Below are 23,278 nucleotides of genomic sequence, written 5' to 3'. Positions count from 1 at the left end.
AGATGAGTCAGGCGTTTGGGGGGGGGGGTCAGTCAGGGGACAGGCAGCCGTTAGATAGGCATGGGAGTCCCAGGGGTTTGTCAGGGGACAGGTAGGGGGGTGGGGTCCTAGAGGGGAAGTTGGGGGGGGTCTCAGAAGGGGGCAGTTGGGGACAAGGAGAAGGGAGGCTTAGATGGCGGTGGGGTTCCGGGAGGGGGCAATCAGGGGACAAGGACCAGTGGGGCTTAGATAGGGGATGGAGTCCTGGGGGGCAGTTGGGGCAGGGGTCCCAGGAGGGGATGATCAGGGGACAGGGAGTTGGATGGGTTGGGGTTTCTGTGGGGGGTAGTCGGAGGGAATGGATGGTGGCAGGGTGGGGCTACCCTCCCTCCCCATGGAGTGTCCTATTTTTTGAATGTTAAAATATATGGTATCCCTACTCACAGTGCAGCTCTCCATTCAAAGCAGGCTGCAGCGTGAGGTCTCAGCTTCCTCACTCCCTCCCCCTCTTTCCTGTTGGTAGTGGCCAAGGGAATGCTGGGAAATGTAGTTCTTTCCCTGCTCCAGGGCTGGGTCTATAGGTAGGGAGTTAACCAAGGAACTACAGCTCCCCGGGCCCCCTGTTGGTTCTCAGCTCCCATGCTGGATCCCTGCCGCCCCTGCAAATGGGTTGCCCCAAGCACGTGCTTGCTTTGCTGGTGCCTAGAGCTGCCCCTGAACACAACATATTCTTAACTGTGATTCACATAATTCTTTGCTGGTAGCCTGCAAAAAAAACAGACTGGTGATAGTTCTCATACATGTTTCCAATACTATATAGTAGCTGAAGACAGTTAAAATACATACATGGAAAACTAATATTGGTGAACTAATTGCTGCAATTACCATAGCAATATAACACAATTTGAAATGGGAACAGAAGTGGCCCACAGGATCCTGAATGGGAAGGAAGTGTCATTAGACAATCTCTCAATAAGCAATGATGTTGGTCAGGCAATGAAAAAAGTTACTGTTTTTTTTTTTTTTTTTTTTTTTTTTAATTAAAAGCCTCATCTATGATCTGCTTTTGGATGACATTTTCATTATTCTGGCACCTTTCAGAAAAAAACAAAAATCACTTAACATAAGACACAGTGAAAACATTTCATTGTTTTTTTTTCAGATACACCTATATTCACACAAATTAAATCAGTATGTGTTATAATGGGCCTAGTATTATCTATAATACTGACTAGGTTTACTGTATTCTCCATTAAAATATTTGAGATTTTAAATCCAGAATCAAGACTGTCACACTAGGGCAAAAAGACACCATCTTGTTCACATTCCTTTGCCAGCTACTGACAATTCCCTGCCTGCTGAGGAAAAGTGATGCCAAATTACAAAAAAGGTAAACAGTAAACATTACATAGGTTTCAAAATCTGACAATCCATTGTGTCTAGAATTTAGATAAATCATCAACAAAGTGTCACATATAACCATGCAAACGTCTATAAGTACTTGGCACAGTTTTAGGGCTCAAAGTACTTTCAGAAAGAACACCACATACTGGGAAACTTCCTGAGGAATCCAGAGGACTGCTGATTGTTTTAATCTATTATAGCATTAGTCTTCAAATTGTCAGAAATTAAATTTAAAAGAGGATACTAAATGATAACAGGAACCAGTGTAATGGCACAAGTTCAGTTATTGCAAGAATGAATTTTAAGAACATTTGAGTTTGGTGATGTGGATAAAAGGGATAAGGATGGAATTTTACACATAGCCAGTAACAAGGAACACTGCCCGCTTAATCATCATTTTTTTCCTTTTCACAATTTCCACGCTAACACTGAAGAGAAAAACATGAAGTGGGTGACAAGACTGCATCTACTTTCTTTTGAGTAAACAAACACTACTAAGGTGGAGGGGAAACCCAAAACACCCTTCTTCCACACATACCCCCTCACTGCCATGACCTGATGTCTTGAAGGAAAGTCAAAGTAGATCAGATATATTTGTCAGCACCTTTCTTTCTGATCATACGAGACTCTAAACAAGTTTAAATTTCATTATTTCTCTCTATTAAAGGAGGAGCTGATAGCCTTCCTTATATTTAGGTTGCCTAACACTTTCCGTTATAAAGGATAATTAACACATTTTATTCAAGTATCATTAACATCTCCATTTTTTGCAACAGGTCTTTGATACTCAATAAGGAGAAACCCCTCAGGCTACAGACATGCCTTTTCTTTGACCAGTCACATGACATGTACATATTGCAAGTCAGCTAAATCTTTAAAATGATCACTTCCCTTGTGTGCCTCAGAAATTTTTGGCTACTTGCCAACAATTATTGAACACCCTAAAGAGCCTGGTCTTTCTATCACTGTGCAGGGAATACCTGGAAACTGACCTTCTTCAACAATCCTTTCCTCCCCCTGACTCAGTGTCTATATAAGGAATGAGCTGGGGCAAAAAGCAAGCCTGCCTGACTGTTCCTGACCATTCCTAGACCCAGTACATGGTACCATCTGCCCATTCCCCCCACTACAATGTAACTACAGTCCTATAGCTGAAGTGGTATGAGTCTGTGCTGTGGTGCTGAGGGCTTAAACCCGGATCCTGATACACGATGAGGGGGTTGTTATAACGGTACATATTAAAAAATTGGTTTTACATCTCTCTTTAAGAAAGCACACTTAGGAAATTACATACAAAAAATGTTAAAAGAACATTATTTAGGTTGCAAAGTTTCAAGCACTGTGAAAGTTAAAAAATGCTAGATTTACAGTTGCCCATAAAACCTTAATTCAGCTCCCTTGTGCATATGCATTATGATCTTTAATTACATTATTACACACTATTTTTTCCACAGAACCTTCCTCTCATTCAGTGAACAGGCTGGATGCACCTGGAGATCAAATTAAGGTTGCATAGGCCACCATAAATATGGCATTTTCTAAGTGTTCGACACTGCAACTTAAATAGTATAATTTGTAGAAATAGAGACAAATAACTACATTAAAGGAAAAATTCAGCGATCTTTTCAAGACTTAAAGCCACTGGAACTGGCCTTTTTTTAAAATTTACATTGTATTTAACATTTTAAAACTGTTAAAATACTTAATTCACTAAGGCTGACAGAGCAGATAATGAAGATAATCACTTTCCTTTTGGTTTTAATAGAAAAGCACTCCCTTTTAAGCATTGTTTTGGGAATGTTTCATCACATATTTTAAATGTTTGTGTATACATGGAGTTTTTGGTTTCAATTGTTTAAATCCACTGTTCATATTTTCTTTATAAACAAAAAAGTATATAAAACAATATATTTATATAAAACCAGCAAAAGTAGAGTGCTTTTCCAGTTGAAATCATTGTGAAAATTTTTCTCCGTCACAGGAAATATGGCAGTCTCCATGAAGTAAGGTTACTCTCAGAGCCATCCACATTGCTACAGAAATGTGATAAATACATTAAAACCCAGGGTATATAATTTTTGCTGGTTTTGATATTTTCATTTGTCTGTCTGTGATGTGATAACTTTTGAACGCAGCATCTGATCAATTCCACTAGAGGATACACTGAGACCAATTAGCTTCAGCTACTGTCTACAGATTAAAGAACCCAGCTGATGACAGCCATAAAAATCTTCCAGCATAACATCATTCATTTTAGCTCTGTCCCAATAGATTTTAAAATGTTGGCTGCCTGAATGACTTATCCCCCAGATGGAAAGAAACAATACTGGTGGTGGAGAAGGTGCAAACAGGGTGAGCACACAGAGCTCCTTACATGGAAGAGGAGAATGAAGGACCTGGCATGGAGGGGAAGGGGGAAATAGAGGGCACACAAAGCCCCTGGCATATGGTGGAGAGGGAAATGGGAGACAATGGGCAGGGACACAGGGATCATACAGAGTACAGGCAAGGGAGGGGAGGGAAGAAGTGAGGCATGCTGAGGTCTTGGTAGGCAGACCCAAGTATGGGAGTAGGAGGAATATGGGGCACAATAGCCCCAGGTGTAGGGGGGAGTGGTAAGGGGGGGCCAAATGTCCCTGAATTGAGGAAGAGGATAGAAGGGGTGCAGGGAGTCCCTGAAATAGAGGGGGACAGGACGGGGACACACAAAGAGCTTGTGTAGGGAATGGAGTGATGCAAAGAACCCCTAGTGTGTCAGTGAGCTTAGCCCACCAAAGCAACAAAGTGTGTGACCCTGTAGAACAGGCCTAATAGGATTTAAAGAGTTGTTCAAGAGAGTACCTGATTACATCCAGGTACTGCAAGAATACTAAATTTTATTTAAATAAAGAGGAGAAATAGCCTAACTTTACAAAAAAGTTATAAAGAGAGACTCATAATGAACCATAAAGAGAATTGTTGATAAATTCCGAATTTTTGAACAATCCTCCCTCTTCCAAAGCTCTTTCAGACATCCGAGTCACCCCAGTGAGTTCTGAGAACTCTAAAGCAGAGTTCCAATTTTTCCTATATTTTAATTTTCAGAGCATTCGTTTTATATTTTGTTTTATGGGATAGGATTAAGACAATCTTCGTCACACTTTCAAATTGAGGAGGCATAGCTGAAAGAATACAAACTATGAAGTGGGAATTTTTTTAAACTACATAATGGGGAGCATTAGATTAGTAGTCAAAGCTTTAAAATATCATCACCATAGTATCCAAGCATATAACATAATTGCTGCCCTAACATTAAGCAGTTTATTGCTGTTCTCTCCATCATTCCTTCCCCTATTCTGCAAGTTTTATGTCCTCAGCCCCCCATCCTCTTGAGGAGTCCCCTCTCTTTCTTATTCTCTCTAAGCAAGGGTCGCCACATGGGTAGTTAGTGTGCAGCAAGCAGGTTTGCTGTAGATGTACACTCCATTTTGCCATGCCCTAAATCTCTGCATAGACAAGTCCTGCAGACCAGAGGAAAGGCAAAGTTTTAAACATCACCCACCCCATCCCCGATCTTCAGCATTTGAGCATAATGGGTGGCAGAACTGTGGTCAGCAACTGAGTAGAACTGAGGTGAGCAAAGTGATCACTGGACAAGGAGAAGGTTAAACCCCAAAGTAAAGTAAAGATCACAGCTACTTGTCCTAATTGCAGCAACTGTCTGGGTAACTGGGATGGGACCATTTCCCAGCACACTATAAGAAGGCTATGACAGGGGGAAATGGTCCACAGTTTGCAGCTATTAGGAGCCAGACTCTCCTTAGGCCTTATCTTCACTAGGGAAAAAAAAGGTCCTTATTCCTAGGGGCATTCTGCACCAAAAAGTTAAAAATTCTGCACACAATATTTTAAAATTCTGCAAATTTATTTAAAAATACGTGGCAACAAGTTTGTCTGTAACTATACAGATACACACAAAAATTCTCCCAGGAGTAGAGAGTTAAAGAAACCCCTATGACAACCCAGTTCCTGTTTCTCTGCCCCCACTCCCCCCGAGCCCAGCCAGGTGGCCAGACACCCACAACTCCTACCCCTCAGAGCCCAGCCATGGCCCCCCCCAGCCAATACACCCAAATCCCCTCCCCCCCAAAGCCCAGCCATGGGGTCCCCCTTGCCCAGATACCTGCACTTCCTCCTCTCCCCTCCAGAACCCAGCCACAGGGCCCACCCAGCCCAGATATCTGCACACCCTCCCCCTCAGATCGCAGCCACGCCCCCCCCCCCCCGGCCCCGATAACCCCACCCCCCCCCCCCAGAGCCCAGCCACAGGGTCCCCCTTGCCCAGATAACCGCACTCTCTCCCCCCCAGAGCCCAGCCATGGCCCCCCACAGCCCAGACACCTGCCTTCCCCAAGAGCCCAGGGATCCAGAAAGAGAAACAGCCTGATGCACCACCCTCTCCTTCCCTAAGGGCATGCTGGGAACTGCAGCTGCCAGGAACCCTCTAACTCCCTCTCCCTCCCCCCAGAAGTGACTTCTATGTGGAGTTGAGCTCTGCTGGGTCCAGTGGCCCCTAGTGGCAGCTAACAGCACTGCAGCCCATTTCTGTGGGGGGGGGGGAAATTCTGCACACATGTTAATTTCTGCAAAATTCTGCATTCCACAGTGGCATAGAATTCCCCCAGGAGTAAAAGGTGTATTGATAACTAGAGGTAAATTTCTAGTAGAGAAAAGGCAGTTTGTAGTTTTCATACAAATCAGTAGGTGAAGTTAGAGACTAGGCTTGCCTACAGGCTTCAACTCAACGTGCTAACTCATGTGAAGAATACAAATTGCCTTGTCTTTACCAGGGTTTTACCTTGAGCTAGCTAACTTGAGTTAAGAACACTTTTTCCTGATAGCATTAAAGATGAAGCATTAAAGGAAGGAGGAAGCTACACGCTCAAAAAGCATTTTGACAGAATTTGACTGTATAAAACTATCCTAAAATTAAGCTGATTTAGAAGCCAGGATAAACGTTCTCTGAACTCCAGACTGTGGGAAACTGGTTTGATTAGGGTTCGAGACCACCAACTTTGTCAGTCAACTCGATTTCTTGACTCTCAGGTACCAGTCTCTTAACTGACAACAGTTTATTTGACCTATCATATACGTCATGGGTATACAAAGCACATTCCGTACATCCTGACTGTAGACCAGTATCAGTAGGCCCAACACTGGTATGGAAAGTAAAAGACTCCACTAGAATTTAGCATCACATTCAATTTCAAAAACAGAAGTTTTCAGTTACTGGTGTCCTCATTTTATTTAGTGAAACAATTATGATCAATATAGAAACAGAAAACTAAGGTATTCATACTATGAAAGATGAACAGTGATGATAATCTCACCAACATCTTCATAAACTGACATCTCTTGAATCAATATTATGTATTACTAATTTAAAAGGATTATACAAAAGTGAGAAATATGCACATGGTACATAAAAAAAGCAGTTTACATACACTGGGTGGTCCAATCTGAAAGTTATTTTGTTTTCCAACTAGTTGCAACCACGAGAAAAATTCCAGATCCACAAGGCTAATATAGCATGTCAGATGCAGTAAACTTGTGAATACATTTTAGCTTACATGCACTATTTAAAGTGTAATTACAGTCAGGAGAGTGACTATTCAAAAGTGGCATGTTCTTACTAAACAGACCCATTCTCTGTATATCTTCAAGTCACATCTGCTTATTTCAGAGACATACCAAGTTACTACTGTTAGTATTTCACTTTAAATACAGGTCTAGAGAAAGGCACTTCAACAAAAATATAAACATCAATTTTGTAGAAGAATCTTTATTACTGGCAATGAAGGGCAAAGAATCTCAAGGAGCATAACTTGATTTTTAAATCCCAGGTTGAGATTCTAATACTGGTAGTTAGGATAAAATTTGTAAGTTTATAAAATGAAAAGATGAAGTCACAGAAACAAGATATGGAAAGTTTCAGTGTCACTTTTTTGTTTTTAACTATCATTGTTTGTACCATAAATGCACTTAAACCTAGCGTGTACCTTACTGGTAGGTCAGTGGTCCCCAACCTGCTCTGCCCCTAGCTCTACTCCAGCCCAGGCCCAGATACCAGCTCCCGGCCATGGCTCCGGCTCCATTCCCAATCACAGCTCCCCCAGTTCCAGTCCTGCCCGTGGCTCTGCTCCCGGCTGCTGCCCCAGCTTCAGCCCCCGCTCCCCCGCAGCCCCTCTCCCACCCTGCTCCTGGCCGCAGTTCCAGCCCCACTCATAGCCGCAGGCCCGCTCCCGGCACACCAGCCGCAGGCCCGCTCCCAGACTGGCTGCAGACCCACTCCTGGCCCCGATCATGACTCTGAACACTCTGGAATGTTAGACTTTTTAGGATAATCAGTTTTTAACCTAATAACCTTGATAGTGAATTTAGATCTTGAAAAGCAGTAAGTTGAGACAGCATCTTAGTTCTGAAGGTAAAGTTCTGTCACAGCTGGTATATATTGTATAGCAATAGATCAGACCAGACTAGATGATTATAATGATCCCTTCTAGTGTTGAAATCTATTCAGCTAAACTACTATTGAAATGTAGTAGTTAAGACAGTTACTAACAAAACAGACGTAATGTACATAAAATACAAGAAACCAATAATTGTCAAGCAGTTAGAATGAAATGGTATACACTCCTAGAGATTCAAAGTATCTTCAGATTAGACGTTTGGCAACTAAAGCTCCTAGACCGGGGTCGGCAAACTTTTTGGCCCGAGGGCCACATCGGGTTTCCAAAACTGCATGGAGGGCCGGTTAGCAGAGGCTGTGCCTCCCCAAACAGTCAGGCATGGCCTGCCCCCGCCCCCTATCCGACCCTTCCTGCTTCTCGCCCCCTGACAGCCCACCCGGGACTCCTGCCTCATCCACCTCCCCCTTGTTCCCTGTCCCTTGACAGCCCCCGGAACCCCCACCACCCCATCTAACCCCTTCTCTCATTCCTGACTGCCCCCAGGGGACTCCTGCCCTATTCAACCCCCGTTCCCCACCCTCTGACCACCCTAACCCCTATCCACACCCCCGCCCCGAGCACCACCCTGAACTCCTCTGCCCTCTATCCAACCCCCCCTGCTCCCTGCCCCATTACTGCGCTGCCTGGAGCACCGGTGGCTGGCGGTGCTACAGCTGCACCACCCAGAGCACCAGGATAGGCAGCTGCACCGCCCGGCGGGAGCCAGCCACACCACCGTGCAGCTCATAGCACCAGGTCAGGCTGCAGCTGTGCTGTCCCAGGAGCTCGCAGCCCCACCACACAGAGCATTGCGCCGGCAGTGGAGCGAGCCGAGGCTGTGGGGGAGGCGGAACAGTGGGAGTGGGGCCGGGGGCTAGCCTCCCGGGGCAGGAGCTCAGGGGCCAGAAAGGAAGGTCCCGCGGGCCAGATGTGGACCGTGGGCCATAGTTTGCCCACCTCTGCTCTAGACTGCTGCCGTGATTGTACTCATTCTCCAAGCAAAAGGCAACAGCTACCTCTAAAGCACATTTTAGCAGTACAGCCAGTGACAAGCTTCCCGGGGCTGTTTTTCAATACCACAGATTATGCTGCCACATAGTGATTTAACAGATTTAAAGAGAGTATCTTTAAAAAAAAAACCCATCTTTTTAGGTTGTGAAATTATTCTGGTTCAGCAAACAGAAAGCTAAAGTCATGTTGCTAGGTCAATTTTTAATCACATTTTTACACTTTGAGCAACACTGCCCATTGATGTGGGATGACACCTTTTTCCAGATCAGTCATACTCAATGTACGCTGCTCAAGATGCAGGGGGCTTTTATACCGATTTAATGTCCCAGAAACGCAGACTGGGGCCCGGACACTAGCATACCAGTTGCCCCGAGAAGACGGGCTCTTTTTAAAACAGGGGGCCCATGCACATAAGCAAGACAACGAGACCAACATCTCAGTGCCGGGAACAGCCCTTAAGTGCCCGACCTGTCACTGAGCAAGAAGCGCTGCTCGGGTTCTCCGGGGAAGCCTATTGACAATGAGTTTCCCACAGAGTTTTTTACACCCGTGGGGGTGGGGGGGGGGCAATTCCTTCCCCGCACGCTGCAGTCCAGCTACTAACGCCCCCCCCCCCGGCGGCACGAGGCTGAGCGCCCCCGAGGCGGGCGGGCATTCACCTGAGACGGTTTCTGCTGCAGCAGGACGGAGGATGCGAACCGAGGGCAGGGGCTCGCGGCCGGCGGGGCTGGGCTCTGACAGACTGCGGCACCCGGGGGGGGGCGGGGGGGGGCGTTTGGCGAAAACACAGCCCCGGCCCTGTGCGGGGCAGCTCCAGGGGCACCGCCTCGGGCCGAGCCCCAGCGACAGCCCGCCGGGCAAAGCGGGGCAGGAGGGACACCCGGGAAAGTTTCCGGCGACGGCTTCGCGCTCCGGGCAGCGGGCTCGGCCAGGCGGACCCGCACGGGGGGGGCGGGCTCAAGTCCCCCCACCACTGGCCCCCGGGCCTGGAGACTCGCCCCTCCCCCCCCATTCCGCCCGGCTACAGAAACCGCCCGGCCGCAGTTTCCCCTTTTCCCGCCTCCCGCTGCCCTCTCCTCCTCCCTTCCCTCCCTCACCGTCTGCTCCTGCGGCTCGGCGCTTGGGTCCCGCGGTAGCGGCTTCACTCCTCCACCTCCCAAGGCCTCCCTCGCCACAATGGCCTCTCGTCGCGGCCCCCTCACGGGCCGCGCCAGGTCCGGACCCGCTGACGAGCAGCCACACTGCCCAATCCGCGCTCAGTGCCTGCCGGCCACCGCCAATCAGCCTGTGGAGGCGGGACCCGCTAGCCACTACATAAGGAAGAAGAGGCGCAGGGGGCTGCTGCAGTAGAGGCGGGGAGGTTGTGGGGTTGGTTAGTCTCAGTTACCTCGCTGCCGCCCCGTGCTGATGTCATCAATCCCTGTTATACTGTCATCCTCATTGTGATGTAATCAGTGTGATACCGCCTCACCCCACACTGCCATCATGAGAGGCTGGACCCCCTCACTTCAGGGTAAAGCACCATTGTCAGGGCAGTGATGTCAACCCTTTGCCACAAACTGCCATGGTGCCATGACGTGAAGTCATGGCAGACCCTTCTATTCCCACACGATGATGCCATCCCCCCCCCTGTCAGGATGTCACTTGGTGCTCATTGCATCACAACATGCTGTGGTCACTTTCCCTCCATGTTTTTAGGAGATAGTGGGGGGATGTGATCACTCTGCTACTGTAGAACCTCTCCCGTTAATTCGGTAACCAGGGCCGGCTCCAGGCACCAGCGAAGGAGGCAGGTGCTTGGGGCGGCCAATGGAAAGGGGCGGCACGTCCGGGTATTCGGTGGCGGGTCCCTCAGTACCTCTCTTCCTCTTTGAGCTGCCGCCAAAGTGCCACCGAAAAGGAAGAGCGGGGGGCGAAGGACCCGCTGCCGAATTGCTGCTGAAGAATGAAGCGGCATGATTAAGTTACCACCGAAGTGCTGCCACTCGGCTTTATTTTTATAGCTTCATCACTTGGGGCAGCAAAAAAGCTGGAGCCGGCCCTGTTTGTAACACATGGCAGCCATATTTAGTTACCACAGAAAAAGGGGAGGAGGTCAGCCCCGGGTCAGCCCTGCCCCTATTAAAAGAATTATGAATAGATGTTGTAAGTTGTATCATTGGTGTAGAATGCCACATTATGTATTTATTGTAAGCAATGACTGAGCACTGAAAGCAAAGTAAGTGAGGGGAATATTTAGGCCTCTCTTCCCTCCCCCCCAACAGAAATCTACATTACAAGCCTACTCTTCTGCATTTCTTCCCTCCCCACCTCACCTTTAAGATTGCTTGCTTTTTAGAACAGCTACTGACCAAAAGGAAAAAAATTCTTGACACAATCTACGCCTTAGTGATCATTTCCACCTCTGCCTAGTCTCCCCTCACTGTAATTTGAAAAACCATTTTAAACACCTGAATTAATGTGACTAGTTGTCAACTTGCCTTAATACTGCACCTTTTTGCAATATAAGAAAGCTAGCTGCTCAATAAACATAAGAAGTCCTTTCCACCACCTGCCAAAAAAATTCTGTTCTCAACAGATGCCATTGGCATCCATGCCTTTAAAAAAATAAAAAAAAAAAGTACAGTGAAAGTCAAAGAGTTTTGAAAAGTAAAACAAACCCTGCTTAAGAACAATTTATCAGAAACTACTACAAGAAGTAGAGGGGTAGCCGTGTTTGTCGCTTTTAAGTCTGGGTCTGTAAAAAGTGACAAACAGTCCTGTGGCACCTTATAGACTAACAGACGTATTGGAGCATAAGCTTTCATGGATAAATACCCACTTCATCAGATGTCAGACTACAACAAGCTATTGTACCACTATCAAGCCATTAAAATGTGTAAGTATTAAAACATCTCTATTTAAAAGCAACCCTACAGGGAGATGTCTTGTATGATATACAAAAATATTTTCTTGACAAGAATGTACATGAGCCATTAAAATCCCAATCAAAAATTTGAATTAAGGTAATTCTTGAATGTTCTCATGTGACAACCCATTTGATAGAGTACTTCACTCTTACAATTACCACATTCCCTTGAGATTTATAATAGCTCAATAGCGCTACTCCACAACTATGTTTACATAATGTTAAAGGTGAAATGCAAAATTTTTTGCAAATATGTATAGTTTAAGACAGGGTGGATTCGATTTAAATCACTAGTCAGGAAGACTTGATTTAATCATGGTTTTCTACATAAAAGTGCATTCTTGTTGGTTGTTATAACCTTAATACATATTTTTCGCAACTCAGATGTAGGTCTCATTTTTAGAAGGTACACACTATACATTTTAAACTGATTTATTTTGAAAACTTTTCAGATTAGTTTTACAGCTATATCAGAAAATGAATGATTGTTTGGTTATTTCAATTACCAAAAGGTAATTGAAGTAGATATTTATGAAGTCATTGGGAGGCGAACTCTCTCTAATTCAAAAGGTTAATCATCAATAGTTGGAGGAGTTTCTTGCTGTATTAGGAGGCAAACATCAACAGACATTTAAATTGTTTAACTAAAACAATAATGTTAAGTATTCTGGATTCCCCCCCCCCCCCCAACAGCAAACATATACTAGTTTAATAAAACAAGCATATGTCCCTCGCTTCTCATATTTATCTCCAGACTTCTCCTTATCCAAATCTATTCCGCCCCCAACAATCTTCTATTCATTGAACTTTTTGAAACTTTGCAGTTTTAGAGAGTTAAGGGATTGACTTTCTGTACACAAATTTGCAGAGGGACAATAGAGTTGAGGGCTATTATTTCTCATCTCTATAATTTTTTTTTTTTTAAACCTGTTACCTCTGGAGACACAAAACCAGTTTGAGAACTGCAAAATTAAGCATCTCTGATGGTATCTTCTATACTGAGCACTGAGTCCCATTGGGTAGATAGAAAGATTAACCTAAATAATCTATACAGAAGCCTGTGGAACCCCATAAAATTGGGTCCCTAATCCATGATCTATTGGAAATCATTTACAAAGCTTTTCTTAAACATTACATGACTATATTGTCTCATACTGTAGAATTAATAATCCCTATTCCATGATGAGATATCTTTGAGCTATAATGTATCTTAGCTTTTTTTTTTAATAAAATGCTTTGAGGGGAAAAAAAAATTTTTTTTTTAATTCATAGATTTTTATCCACCCTGGTTTAAGATTAGAAATGATTAAAATATTAGGTACAACTTTCTATATTACCAAAAAAAAATCTCAATTTTTCATATTTGCTATAAGAAAGTTTAACTACAGATGTAGTGCACTATAAATGGATTCTACTGTACACTGCCTATTTTAAAGAGATATTTCACAATATCAGAAGATTAGGTCATCCTTCAAAGCTGGACTTCTGGATTCTATCAATGAGACTACATGGGATAGGATTTGTCGTAGATATTAACATGCTTCAGTGTAGAAGCTGATCAGCAGCTGGGCTTGAGTTCCCATGATACAGTATTGCAGTTATCCAACTGTACAGAACAAAGGGGAGTATTTGATAACAGGACATTTGAGGAGACACTGAGAATTTCTGTACCAAAACAGAACAGTGTTCCTGTGTGATATGATACCCAAACATCAAGGAGGATTTTCTTGCACCCTGTGTAGTTTTTAGGATCTGTGATGCCTGCTCAAAAAAGTATTCCAAGATTCTTGCCAATAGGGAAAGCTGGAAACCAACTCTTACACCAAGGTTTGGTTGATCCTAGCTTAAAGATGTACATAACCGTTTGTTGGCACTGGAAATTTTTGAAAGGTTTTAAGCTACAAATGCAAGTGAGATCTTTTTCTTCACATGAAAGGCATAAATGTTATGACCATAAATAGAAAAAATGGCTTCCTGTTTAAAATTGTGGGAAATGTCTAACTCAGCCATATCAAAGAAGGACAATACAAACAGCTGGTAGTTCAAATGAGAATATAATATTTAGTCTCCTTTGAGGGCTACAACATATCTGCACCCAAAGATTGATAAGCACTTTAGAAAAGCTCATAGATTCCAAGACCAGAAGAGACCATTGTGATGATCTAGTCTGGCCTGTATAACATGGGCCATAGAATGTCCCTCACATAATTCCTGGAGCTTCTCTTTAAGATCAAGATTGGATGTTTTTCTAACATTGTCAGCAATGGAGAATCCACCATGACCCATGGTAAATTGTTCCAATGATTAATTACCTTCACTGTCAAAAACATATGCCAGTATTTCCAGTCTGAATTTGTGTAGCTTCAACTTTGAGCCATTGGATCATTTGAGCCAGTGCCAAATAGAGGTAAAAATAACCTCTTTACTCCTACTTTACTTATCAGAGGACACTGAGCTGGACCGTATTTTTGTACAAGTTAATTACTGCAAATAGTTACACAGCTAAAGTAAGCGTATGTACATCCAAGGAAATAATTCAACTTGGACTGAAGCCTCTATTGTGCTAAGTATTGTACATACATACAGTAAGAGTCTGCAGTCTAACTAGGCAAGACACACAAAGGGTAAAATGGGCATAATTTTTCCTAACAAGGCACTGAAGCAGAGAGAGATTAGGTGACTTGTCCCATGCCACACAAAGCCTGGAGTGTAGTTTAACCTAGATTTTGAAATCCTGTCCATGGTCTTAAGCACAAGACTATTCTCTAAAAATGAAGCCTTGGACAACACTTTATTCATTTTTCATTCTTGCAAAAAAAGTAGTGATTGTTTTAATATTCTGATTGTTCAAAGATTGCAGATAAAATTTTCTTAAAGCTGGAAAAGCAGATATTGTACTGAAGAGTAGTTACTGTATATTCATTTGTTTCTTTCATCACCAGTTTGGAAGGGGAAAGAATCAGGTAAAAAGACTTCACACACACACACACACACGAAGAGTTTACATTCTCTATTTTCTTTAATTGCATAGGAATTTGATTGTACAATCTTTTAACAGAAGCATTGTAACCCACTTGAAAATATCCAGTTCCCTTATTTTGTTGCACAGTACATTCCATGCATATGAAGGTGGAACTGCACATGAATCAAACCGTTGATCTGATTTAGGTAAACTTTTAGTTAAATAAATCTGAAGGAGTCTTTGGGAATTTTCAGCCACAGAAGAGGAGTGGGGAAAAAGATGATTAACAAAGAAATATTAGGTGCAGTGGAAAGCATCCAGAAAAGCTAGGAGAAAAAAGGGTGAGGAAGGGAAACCCTCAAAGGCCACAGATTTCCAGTTCAAAGATAAAAATTTTAAAAAGTGACTCTGTACACAAATAAATGTTACATGCTCAGAATTTATATTCTGGGCATTACCAATGCTACAGATAAGCAACATACTAAAAACAAATAATTTAAAAAGCTATACAATTGTACTTATAAATACTTTGTCTTTAAAACTAGTTAAGTAGTGTTGGCCAAAAACGTTCACAGTTACTCTGACCAGAGCTGTATATATTATATATATTGCACAGTAGTAAAAAAAGTTCATTCATTATACCTGTGTAAACAATGATTTCTCTTCTTTGGCAATTTTTAGGATTTAGCGGAACAACATTTGCCATAAGCAAAAGCACTTGGGTACAAGGCACATCAAAAGCTTTTAAAACAAGTTAAAAACGGTCCCCAAAACTTTCCAGTTAATGGTATCATTCCACTTAACGTCATGTAACCATCAATTAAAAACAGGAGTAAAATTTAGAACTTTGGTGGGGGGAAAAATACATATATCACATTGTGGGTTGTTTATTCCACAGTCACAGATTTGGCCAGATTTCTTGGAAAGTCCACCTGGAATGAACAACAGATTTTCAGAATATGGTAGTTAAAGCAATCTTCTACATTTGTTGAATTAATTCAATTTGCGTGCACACATGCATGTATCAATGAATTCTACTGCCCATCTGTCCCAACACCAGTGAATGCCCAAGAATATGGATTCAAAAAAGTTTGAGATTTTAAATCCACAAAGAAGTCAAAAGCTGCCTTACAATACATCCCTCCTTGAATATATACATTACTATGATAAAACACCCTATCATATGATAAAATTTAAGACAGGCATTGGAACAGACTCTCCAAGAATGGCACCATTCCAAGGTCAATGTTCTTAGAAATTTTTATGAAAAAGGTATCGCACATGCTCCTTGAATAAATTTCACTTACCCTGGAAATATTTCCTGAAAATAGACAGAGAAGTCTGCACTCTAATGACTGATCATTTGCTCAATTTCACTCTTGAAAATGGAATTTTTATACTCCAGTTAAAAGCAGCTTAAGTTAGGGGATTTGTACTGAAATTCTATCTTGACTAACTAGAGCACAGCTATTCCCTTGTTAACATACATTAACTATTCCCCTCTCTTTAGGCTGGTAGGAGGAAGTTCACAAGCATGTTTCTCTAACTGCAGTACCAAAATACGGAAGATACTTACATCATATCCTCTAAGAACAGCCAGGTGGAATGAAAGCAGCTGTAGGGGAATAACACTCAAGACGCCTTGGAGACAGTCAACTGTGTGTGGCAGCTCAATAGTTTTGTATGCAAATTTTGAACTTTCAGTATCTTCTCTAGAAGACAGAATAATTGGGCGACCCTATAAATAAAAATGTAATAATGAAGAGTGGTGACATACAACTTTTTGGGGGGGTGTAGGTTGCTGGTTTCTGAAATACCTATAGTATATTTTGAAAGCATTACTCAAACATATAGAAAGAAAAATGTCAATGTAGGTTTATTTTATAGGAAACTAGGTGCTTGTTTACATGATGGTATTTTTAATTTAAATCGAGATTTTGACTTTAGCACCATATACAGCTTTATTATTATTCCAACTGCATTTTTACAAGTCACTCTTCACCACTGGTGTCAACTTTTAATGTTATATTATAATCAGATGGCAAATGCATCTGATTTGATGATTAGACAAAATCACCATCACATTCTGTTTCTGAAGTGTGATCAGTAGTGTCATATTTCAACAGGCAGAACATCTCTCCATATGATACAGTGCTCACTAGACGGCTTACCTGTCGAGCAATGACCTGTTGCAGTGCATTCTGGCACTTGGTGAAGCAGGGATCCTTCATAATTACCATGATAACAGGCATATGTTTATCTACAAGGGCCAGTGGTCCATGCTTTAATTCACCAGCCAGGATACCTTCGGAGTGCATGTACGTGATCTCCTTGATTTTCTAGAAAGCAAATGCCAGAGCATTAAGGGCAAAACAGGTAAGAACCTCAGAGGGCAAAAACAGATACAAACCTGAATGTCAGCTGTTTAAAAATGGAAATAAGGTAACAGGTTAATTTTAATGTGCTCTTTTCAGAAATTGATTTATTTCCTCTTAAGACAAACCAATTCCCAAACTTATTTTTGGCAAAGTTACCTTAATTTCCACTTCTATAAAAGTGGTGTAGTCGTTTCATGAGTTATGTCTGACAGAAGTCAATGGGAGTCTTTGACTGGGGCAAAAAAAAATAGCCAGATGGGGTAGGAGTGACTAGGGTTAGTCAAAGAAATTTGCAACACAGATTAAGATGTGTTAAAAGTGGCCAGAGTTAGAGACAGTTCTCAGGTTTATATTTTAGAATCAGTCAAATCTTTGGCAAATGGTGATAGTTTCTGACCAGACATACTGCATCATCTGATAGTCCTAGTGCGAGAGGTTTACTGCAAAGATGGTGCAGCATAAAAAGTTCACACATTTTTTCCTTAGCCATATACATGTTTTGGGAGTTTAAATAGCTATAAATGATGTTTGCCTGTATACAGTTACATTTGCAGATGGAACAAAAAGCAATGGGAAGGGGAGTGAAAGAATTAAAAGTTGATAGAATTAACTGCACCAGTTATTTTGTCTAATTCAAAAATGTAATTACAGGAAAAAGAAGCAAGCTGCCTTTTTTTTTTTTTAAATATAAGTCATCAAAACAGGTAAATAGGAATCCTTAAGTTTTCAAAAGCATACCCACCAATGCTCCTTCCAGGCAAGTGGCATAGTTATAGCCACGCCCCATAACCAAGAGCGACCTCTGTTTGTACAGTTCAAGGGCCAAGTCATGTATCTTCTCATCCAAGGACAAGACTTCTTTAATCATCTCTATCAGATCATATAATAAAAAAGAATGTAGCATAAATGCCATTATTCCATGTTTACTAGCTTGACAGTATTTCAATCTGTTTCAATGAAGCAGTAACAGATGGACTCAACTGTATGAATTTAAACTTATTTACAAAACTGCGAAGTTATGAAGGCTAGACAGACGACTGGATTCTAAAATGTCTTATTTGATCTAGTTTCCACAGGATCCATTTAGTATTTTTAAATATACTTTTATAATTCTTTCTGGAACCTGTTTTGTATAGGCTTGATTTAAACAAAATAGTAAATACTCTAAAAGTTACTTTAAAAGGAACCTGTATCCAAAAAAAATTATTCACTACAATTTACATTTTAGAGTAAGACATTTCTTGGTTTTCCAATTTCTTTACTTGGTGTCCATTTATATGGCAGCTCTGAGTATACGTCAGCTTCACAACCATCAGTTTTCTTTATTATCCATATCTTTCGTGAAACCATAGGAAAAGAGAAACTAAGTTGGAATGGGATTTTAAAGGTCAGGTAGCAGGAGAAAGGATTATACAGAGACAAATGTACTACTTGAAATCAAGTTAATATCATCATTTTACTTCAAAGGATTATATTCCAGAATGAGGGAAAAATCTCAGTGCACTAATGAGCGCTAATGCACCAATACGTGGAATAGTAAAAAAGTATGAACTTCAAATATACCAGGTAACGTTTGCAGCCCACTGATGATCTCTTGTCTCCTAGTCTGCAAAGAAATTCTGTCTTCAGACATCATGAGGCCAAACATTACAAGAGAGATGAACTGGCTGGTGTAAGCCTGCCGACAAAAACAGAACGTTAACTCTTACGGACTTGACTGCTTAATGCAACCTAAATCTTAACTACCAATGTATTAACATTTTGATTGGATTTCACAGAGGAAAGGTATAAAAAGCCACAGTGAACAGAGTTACCTTTGTGCTTGCCACTCCTATTTCAGGGCCTGCATTGATATGCACACCACAGTCAGTCTCCCTGGATATTGAGCTTCCCACGGTGTTTGTAATGCCAACCGTCAGAGCCCCACGATCCTTACAATACCGCAAGGCCAGAAGCGTATCTGCAGTTTCTCCTACAGAACAAGTAGTTTGACATTTAAATTTAAACACAGAACAGCAAGAGTACTGGGAAACTTTAAATCTGTCATATTCAAGCTTACTTCAGGCTCTAACCAATTGAATCCAGTTGTGCACAACAAACAACAACAACAAAAGTTTGTAATCATGAGTGAAAACATTTACACTGAAACCTCATTTAAGCATTATTCACAAGCTGTTTCTACTTTTGATTCATGCCACTGATTTGAAAAGCACGATTTGCATCCAATATAGAGCTCTGGTACCTTTAATCATTATCCTCCCTTGTTTTACTTCAAATTAAGACATTCAGACAGAAATAAGTTTTATTTATTGGATTTTTTTTTTTTTTAAATAACTTTGCTACATGCCTCTATTCAGACAGGGATGAGCAGTCAAGGCAACTCACCTGACTGACTTATAAAAAAGCACACATCATCCCTGAATACAGGAGTGTTTCTATCCAGAAAGTCACTAGCAAGTTCCACCATCACAGGCAACTCTGTCAACTCTTCCAACATCTGTCGGGTCTATATTCAATAAGCACAAGACACTTGTTAATACTGCCATCCATATATCAATACTTTATAGTTTTGTGTTTTGGGGGGGTGGGGCGGGAGAGAGAGAAAAACAAGGATAAGTATATTTACAAAACTTAGTAAGAAAGATTTTATTTATTCCTGTTATAGAAGATTGGGCAGCTGTAATTACTGATCAGTTTTAATAAGTAACATCAAGGAGCAGAAGTTTAATTTCTGGCATGGTAGATCATAGTAAATCTGCATTAAAACAAAAAAAGTGTTTAACACTATGTGTCAGATGCAGAGGAAAGGGGAAAGAAAGATACATCTATTTTCAGACTCCTACCAAGAGCTTAAGAAAGAAAGCTGTTCTCTAAATCACAAAGCTAAGTATTCCATATATTTTAGAGCAGGTGGAACGTACAGCTATTGCAGCATGATAGCTGGTCCCACAGCCAATAATGATCAGTCGTCGGCATCTTCTGATTTCTTTCAAGTGGTCCTTCAGACCACCCAACAGAACTGTAGTAAAAAAAAAGTATACTTCAGCCAGGGATTTTATTATTAAGCCAATGTGTAAAATGTTTGTTATAAGCCAACAAAACTTCAATAATTAAATATTCCAAGCTACCTGTTTTGGTCTCAAAATTCATCCTGCCTCTCATGGTATTGACAACAGATTCTGGTTGTTCAAAGATTTCCTTCTGCATGAATGCACTGAAGTTACCTGTTTAGACAAACACGAAGGTTTCAGTTGTTTTTGTTATTTCAATTACAGAGTCAACTTTCAGAATGACCTGTAGAAGCATGCTGGTTTAGACAAAGCGTTAATGTAACATCTCATCTCAGTTGTGCCTGGATGGATGTTTAGGGATAGGGGAAGGAAGAAGAGTAGGCCATTTGTTCCATTTAACGGGATTAGTTTTCCCTAAAAAGGACAATCTAATAAATGTGTTTTGGAGGAAGTTGAACAGAAATAAGTAGTTTCTTTGTAATCAAAGTTCTGAGGTGTTGTGTTATAGCTTTGTCAGATCAGTCCAGGCTTACGAGTACTGAACACATTAAAAACTAAAAACTACCTAGGGCACAAATCTGATGTTGTCATCTACAGGGGAAGGTAGTACAATGCACTCCCTATCCTCCCTTTGGTCAGATGTCCTGGGATTGCCAGCTTCCAGGAAGGACTTTCAAGTGCTAGAAACAGGTGCAAATCATGACATGATCAGATGGTAGTTTTCTTGGGGTATAAATCCCCCACACTCCAATATCAGGAAGATTGTCCACCTTTGAATAGACTATATTTGTAGATGTTCCAACTTACCTTTCATGATTTGCTGCAATTCCATCTGCAAGGTCTGGATGGCTCGAGAGGGGTCATCACTAGCTGAACGTTTTAGCCGATGGATAGAAAGTTTCCCATCAGCCACTGCTGCAATGTCATCATCTTCTAGGAAAATTACTCTGTTGGTGTGTTCAATGATAGCACTACAGAAAGACAGAAATAGAGGAGGAGACATTTATATTTGGAACAATGTTTCAGTGGGAAGCAGAAGTAGAATTAAAAAAAACAAAGCTACCCTCCATTCCAGCAACACATACTTTGCTGGTAGTTGCTACTTTAACTTGCTTTGACTACTTGCATTAGATATATTTTACATCAGAGGCAGAAAGGCTAGAGATTGGCAAGTATCACTAGAATACAGCTCAAAAACTGGTGGTGTTCTATTAAAAGCTCTTTCCCACCTCTGGTATAAGTTTTCCCATCCTTATCAAATAAGTAGACTAATTACCAGTTGGGCTTCCTAAATCTCCATGATAAAACAGCCTACCTCCAATTCACAAAAGAACAGAAGAGAACCAACAGATAAGGTGTCAAAAACTGACTGTCACTGCTACAGGGCAAACCAAAAAATACAAGTGCTCGTTACCTTGCATCAGAAGCAAAGAAAAATTCTACTGCTTTATCTCCAATAGCATGAAGGCAGGTAGAACTATCCAGTCTTTTCATTCGGGTCTTGCATATGTTCTTCACATTCTCAATGTTGCCTAGTGATTAAATAAAATGAGACAAGTCCAATACATAGACCAATCTGAAATGCAGAACCCAAGTGGTTTGAAATAGGTTGTGAACTACACAGCTCAAGATATCACAAAAAAAGTGATGATCACCATTTCTAAGAGGAAACCTGCATTTCTTAGAATTTTGAGTTGAATACTCTGTGTAATGTAGGACCGTGTATTTTGTCCAGTCTATCTGGTAGCAAGGAGAGACACTGCATTTAAGTAACCCCTCTCAAATGGACATTAAATAACAAATACAAAATTGGATATTTTCAGATAAGAACTCACTTTGAGCATCTGTTGATGGTTTTAAGGTACAGAAGTTAACCTCTTCTCTTCTAAAGGACTTAATGTGACTTGAAATTAATTTATGTTTAAAAGAAAATCCTGCTCTGTATTTGTTATGTATCTTGAAAAACCAACAGATAAGCTAGTTATAACTTACATGTCCTATACAAGATAGGAATCTGTTCAGTGGAAAGCTTGTATTTGCTGCGAACTCCAATCAGTAGAGGACTCCCTCGTCTGTGAATGCAATGATGAGCAAGTTAGCTAGAAAGTCCTTTATACAGGGTAGGTTCTCTGATTAACTAGACATCTGCAGAGTTGAAAGGCCACACCCCTTCCTATTCCATAGGGAGGCAGATGCTCCAACCACACCCTTGTGGCATGATATATTGGGAATGATGCAACTGTAACTCAGTTTCCCCACCTACAACCACCCCTCTTATGGGAAGGCATGCCATGATCTTAGATGGTTACATCCCCAGGCTGCCAGTGCAGCAGCTATGGCTGCTGCTGGTTCAGTATCTGGTGCCTAGGGCTTCTCCTGCCCTAGAGGTCCCATCCCCGCCTCCTTCCTGCAGCTGCTGAGGTCCAAGTGCCGCTGGGAGATCGCCCTCACTGTATCATCTAGGCTGCTCTCCTCCATAGCACATATGGAAATATATATGAGCAAATCTGTAAAGCAGTAGTTGGATCCCTTTATACTGCATACTCAAGAAGCTGCTCTTTTCTACAGATACATATTTTTCTCTGCCTCTGAAATGAGACAGCAGTAAGCCCAATAGTCATTGTATAATTAGGGATTTGTTTTGCCTTTCTTCCTCTCAAACTCAGGACCCTAATTACTGTGCCTATGGACTTGTGTGAGATTAGGAGGCAAGGCAGAATTCTATCACTTTTCTGACCCAGATGGATCATACCCCACATTAAGTCACTAGATTACACTTTAAACCAGTCCATTTTTTGTAACCTCAATTAAAAAGAGTCAACATACATGTTCTACAGCATATCTAGGAAATTCCACACCTATAGCCCGTCCTATGTGGTGTGTCTGACTCTGTAAGTTCTTCTCTTGATACAATATATAGCAATTCCTTCTAAAATAACTGAGTTACATGCATCAAGAATAAGTCTTGTTTGTCAAGTTCTGACGGCTTTTCAGTTGTGTTTATAAAATGCTAATTCATGTTTTACAAAATTATTACCTCAACAACCGAGGCTGCATTTATAACAGACTTTCAAAACGAAACTCGTGAAACAATTTAATCCTTTAGAATTCTGTAGTTTTAGAAAGTAAGATCATTA

At 41.6% G+C, this 23,278-nt stretch overlaps 2 protein-coding genes across 5 annotated transcripts in view; both read right to left on the bottom strand.

The window, feature by feature from the left end:
- The window catches only part of MAPK9 (mitogen-activated protein kinase 9), a 63,264-nt gene extending 53,157 nt beyond the window's left edge, over window positions 1-10,107 (bottom strand). For all 4 annotated transcript variants that reach the window (XR_004646935.1, XM_034780132.1, XM_034780131.1 and 1 more), the window contains exon 1: window positions 9,980-10,107. The gene's annotated coding sequence lies outside the window, so the exon portion shown is untranslated. The remainder of the gene's footprint in view (window positions 1-9,979) is intronic.
- Window positions 10,108-14,787: 4,680 nt separating this feature from the next.
- GFPT2 (glutamine-fructose-6-phosphate transaminase 2) overlaps window positions 14,788-23,278 on the bottom strand; it is a gene marked incomplete in the record, with an annotated part of 25,338 nt that continues 16,847 nt past the window's right edge. Inside the window, 12 exon segments of the mRNA XM_034780130.1 lie at window positions 14,788-15,684; window positions 16,329-16,490; window positions 16,924-17,091; window positions 17,873-18,000; window positions 18,694-18,808; window positions 18,945-19,102; window positions 19,516-19,636; window positions 20,052-20,149; window positions 20,259-20,354; window positions 20,949-21,112; window positions 21,556-21,673; window positions 22,134-22,213. Of these exon segments, the coding sequence (XP_034636021.1) occupies window positions 15,640-15,684; window positions 16,329-16,490; window positions 16,924-17,091; window positions 17,873-18,000; window positions 18,694-18,808; window positions 18,945-19,102; window positions 19,516-19,636; window positions 20,052-20,149; window positions 20,259-20,354; window positions 20,949-21,112; window positions 21,556-21,673; window positions 22,134-22,213 (1,453 nt within the window).

This window comes from Trachemys scripta, chromosome 8 (assembly GCF_013100865.1).
Source record: "Trachemys scripta elegans isolate TJP31775 chromosome 8, CAS_Tse_1.0, whole genome shotgun sequence".
Lineage (NCBI taxonomy): Eukaryota > Metazoa > Chordata > Testudines > Emydidae > Trachemys > Trachemys scripta.
This window is presented reverse-complemented; position numbering and strand designations above follow the sequence as displayed.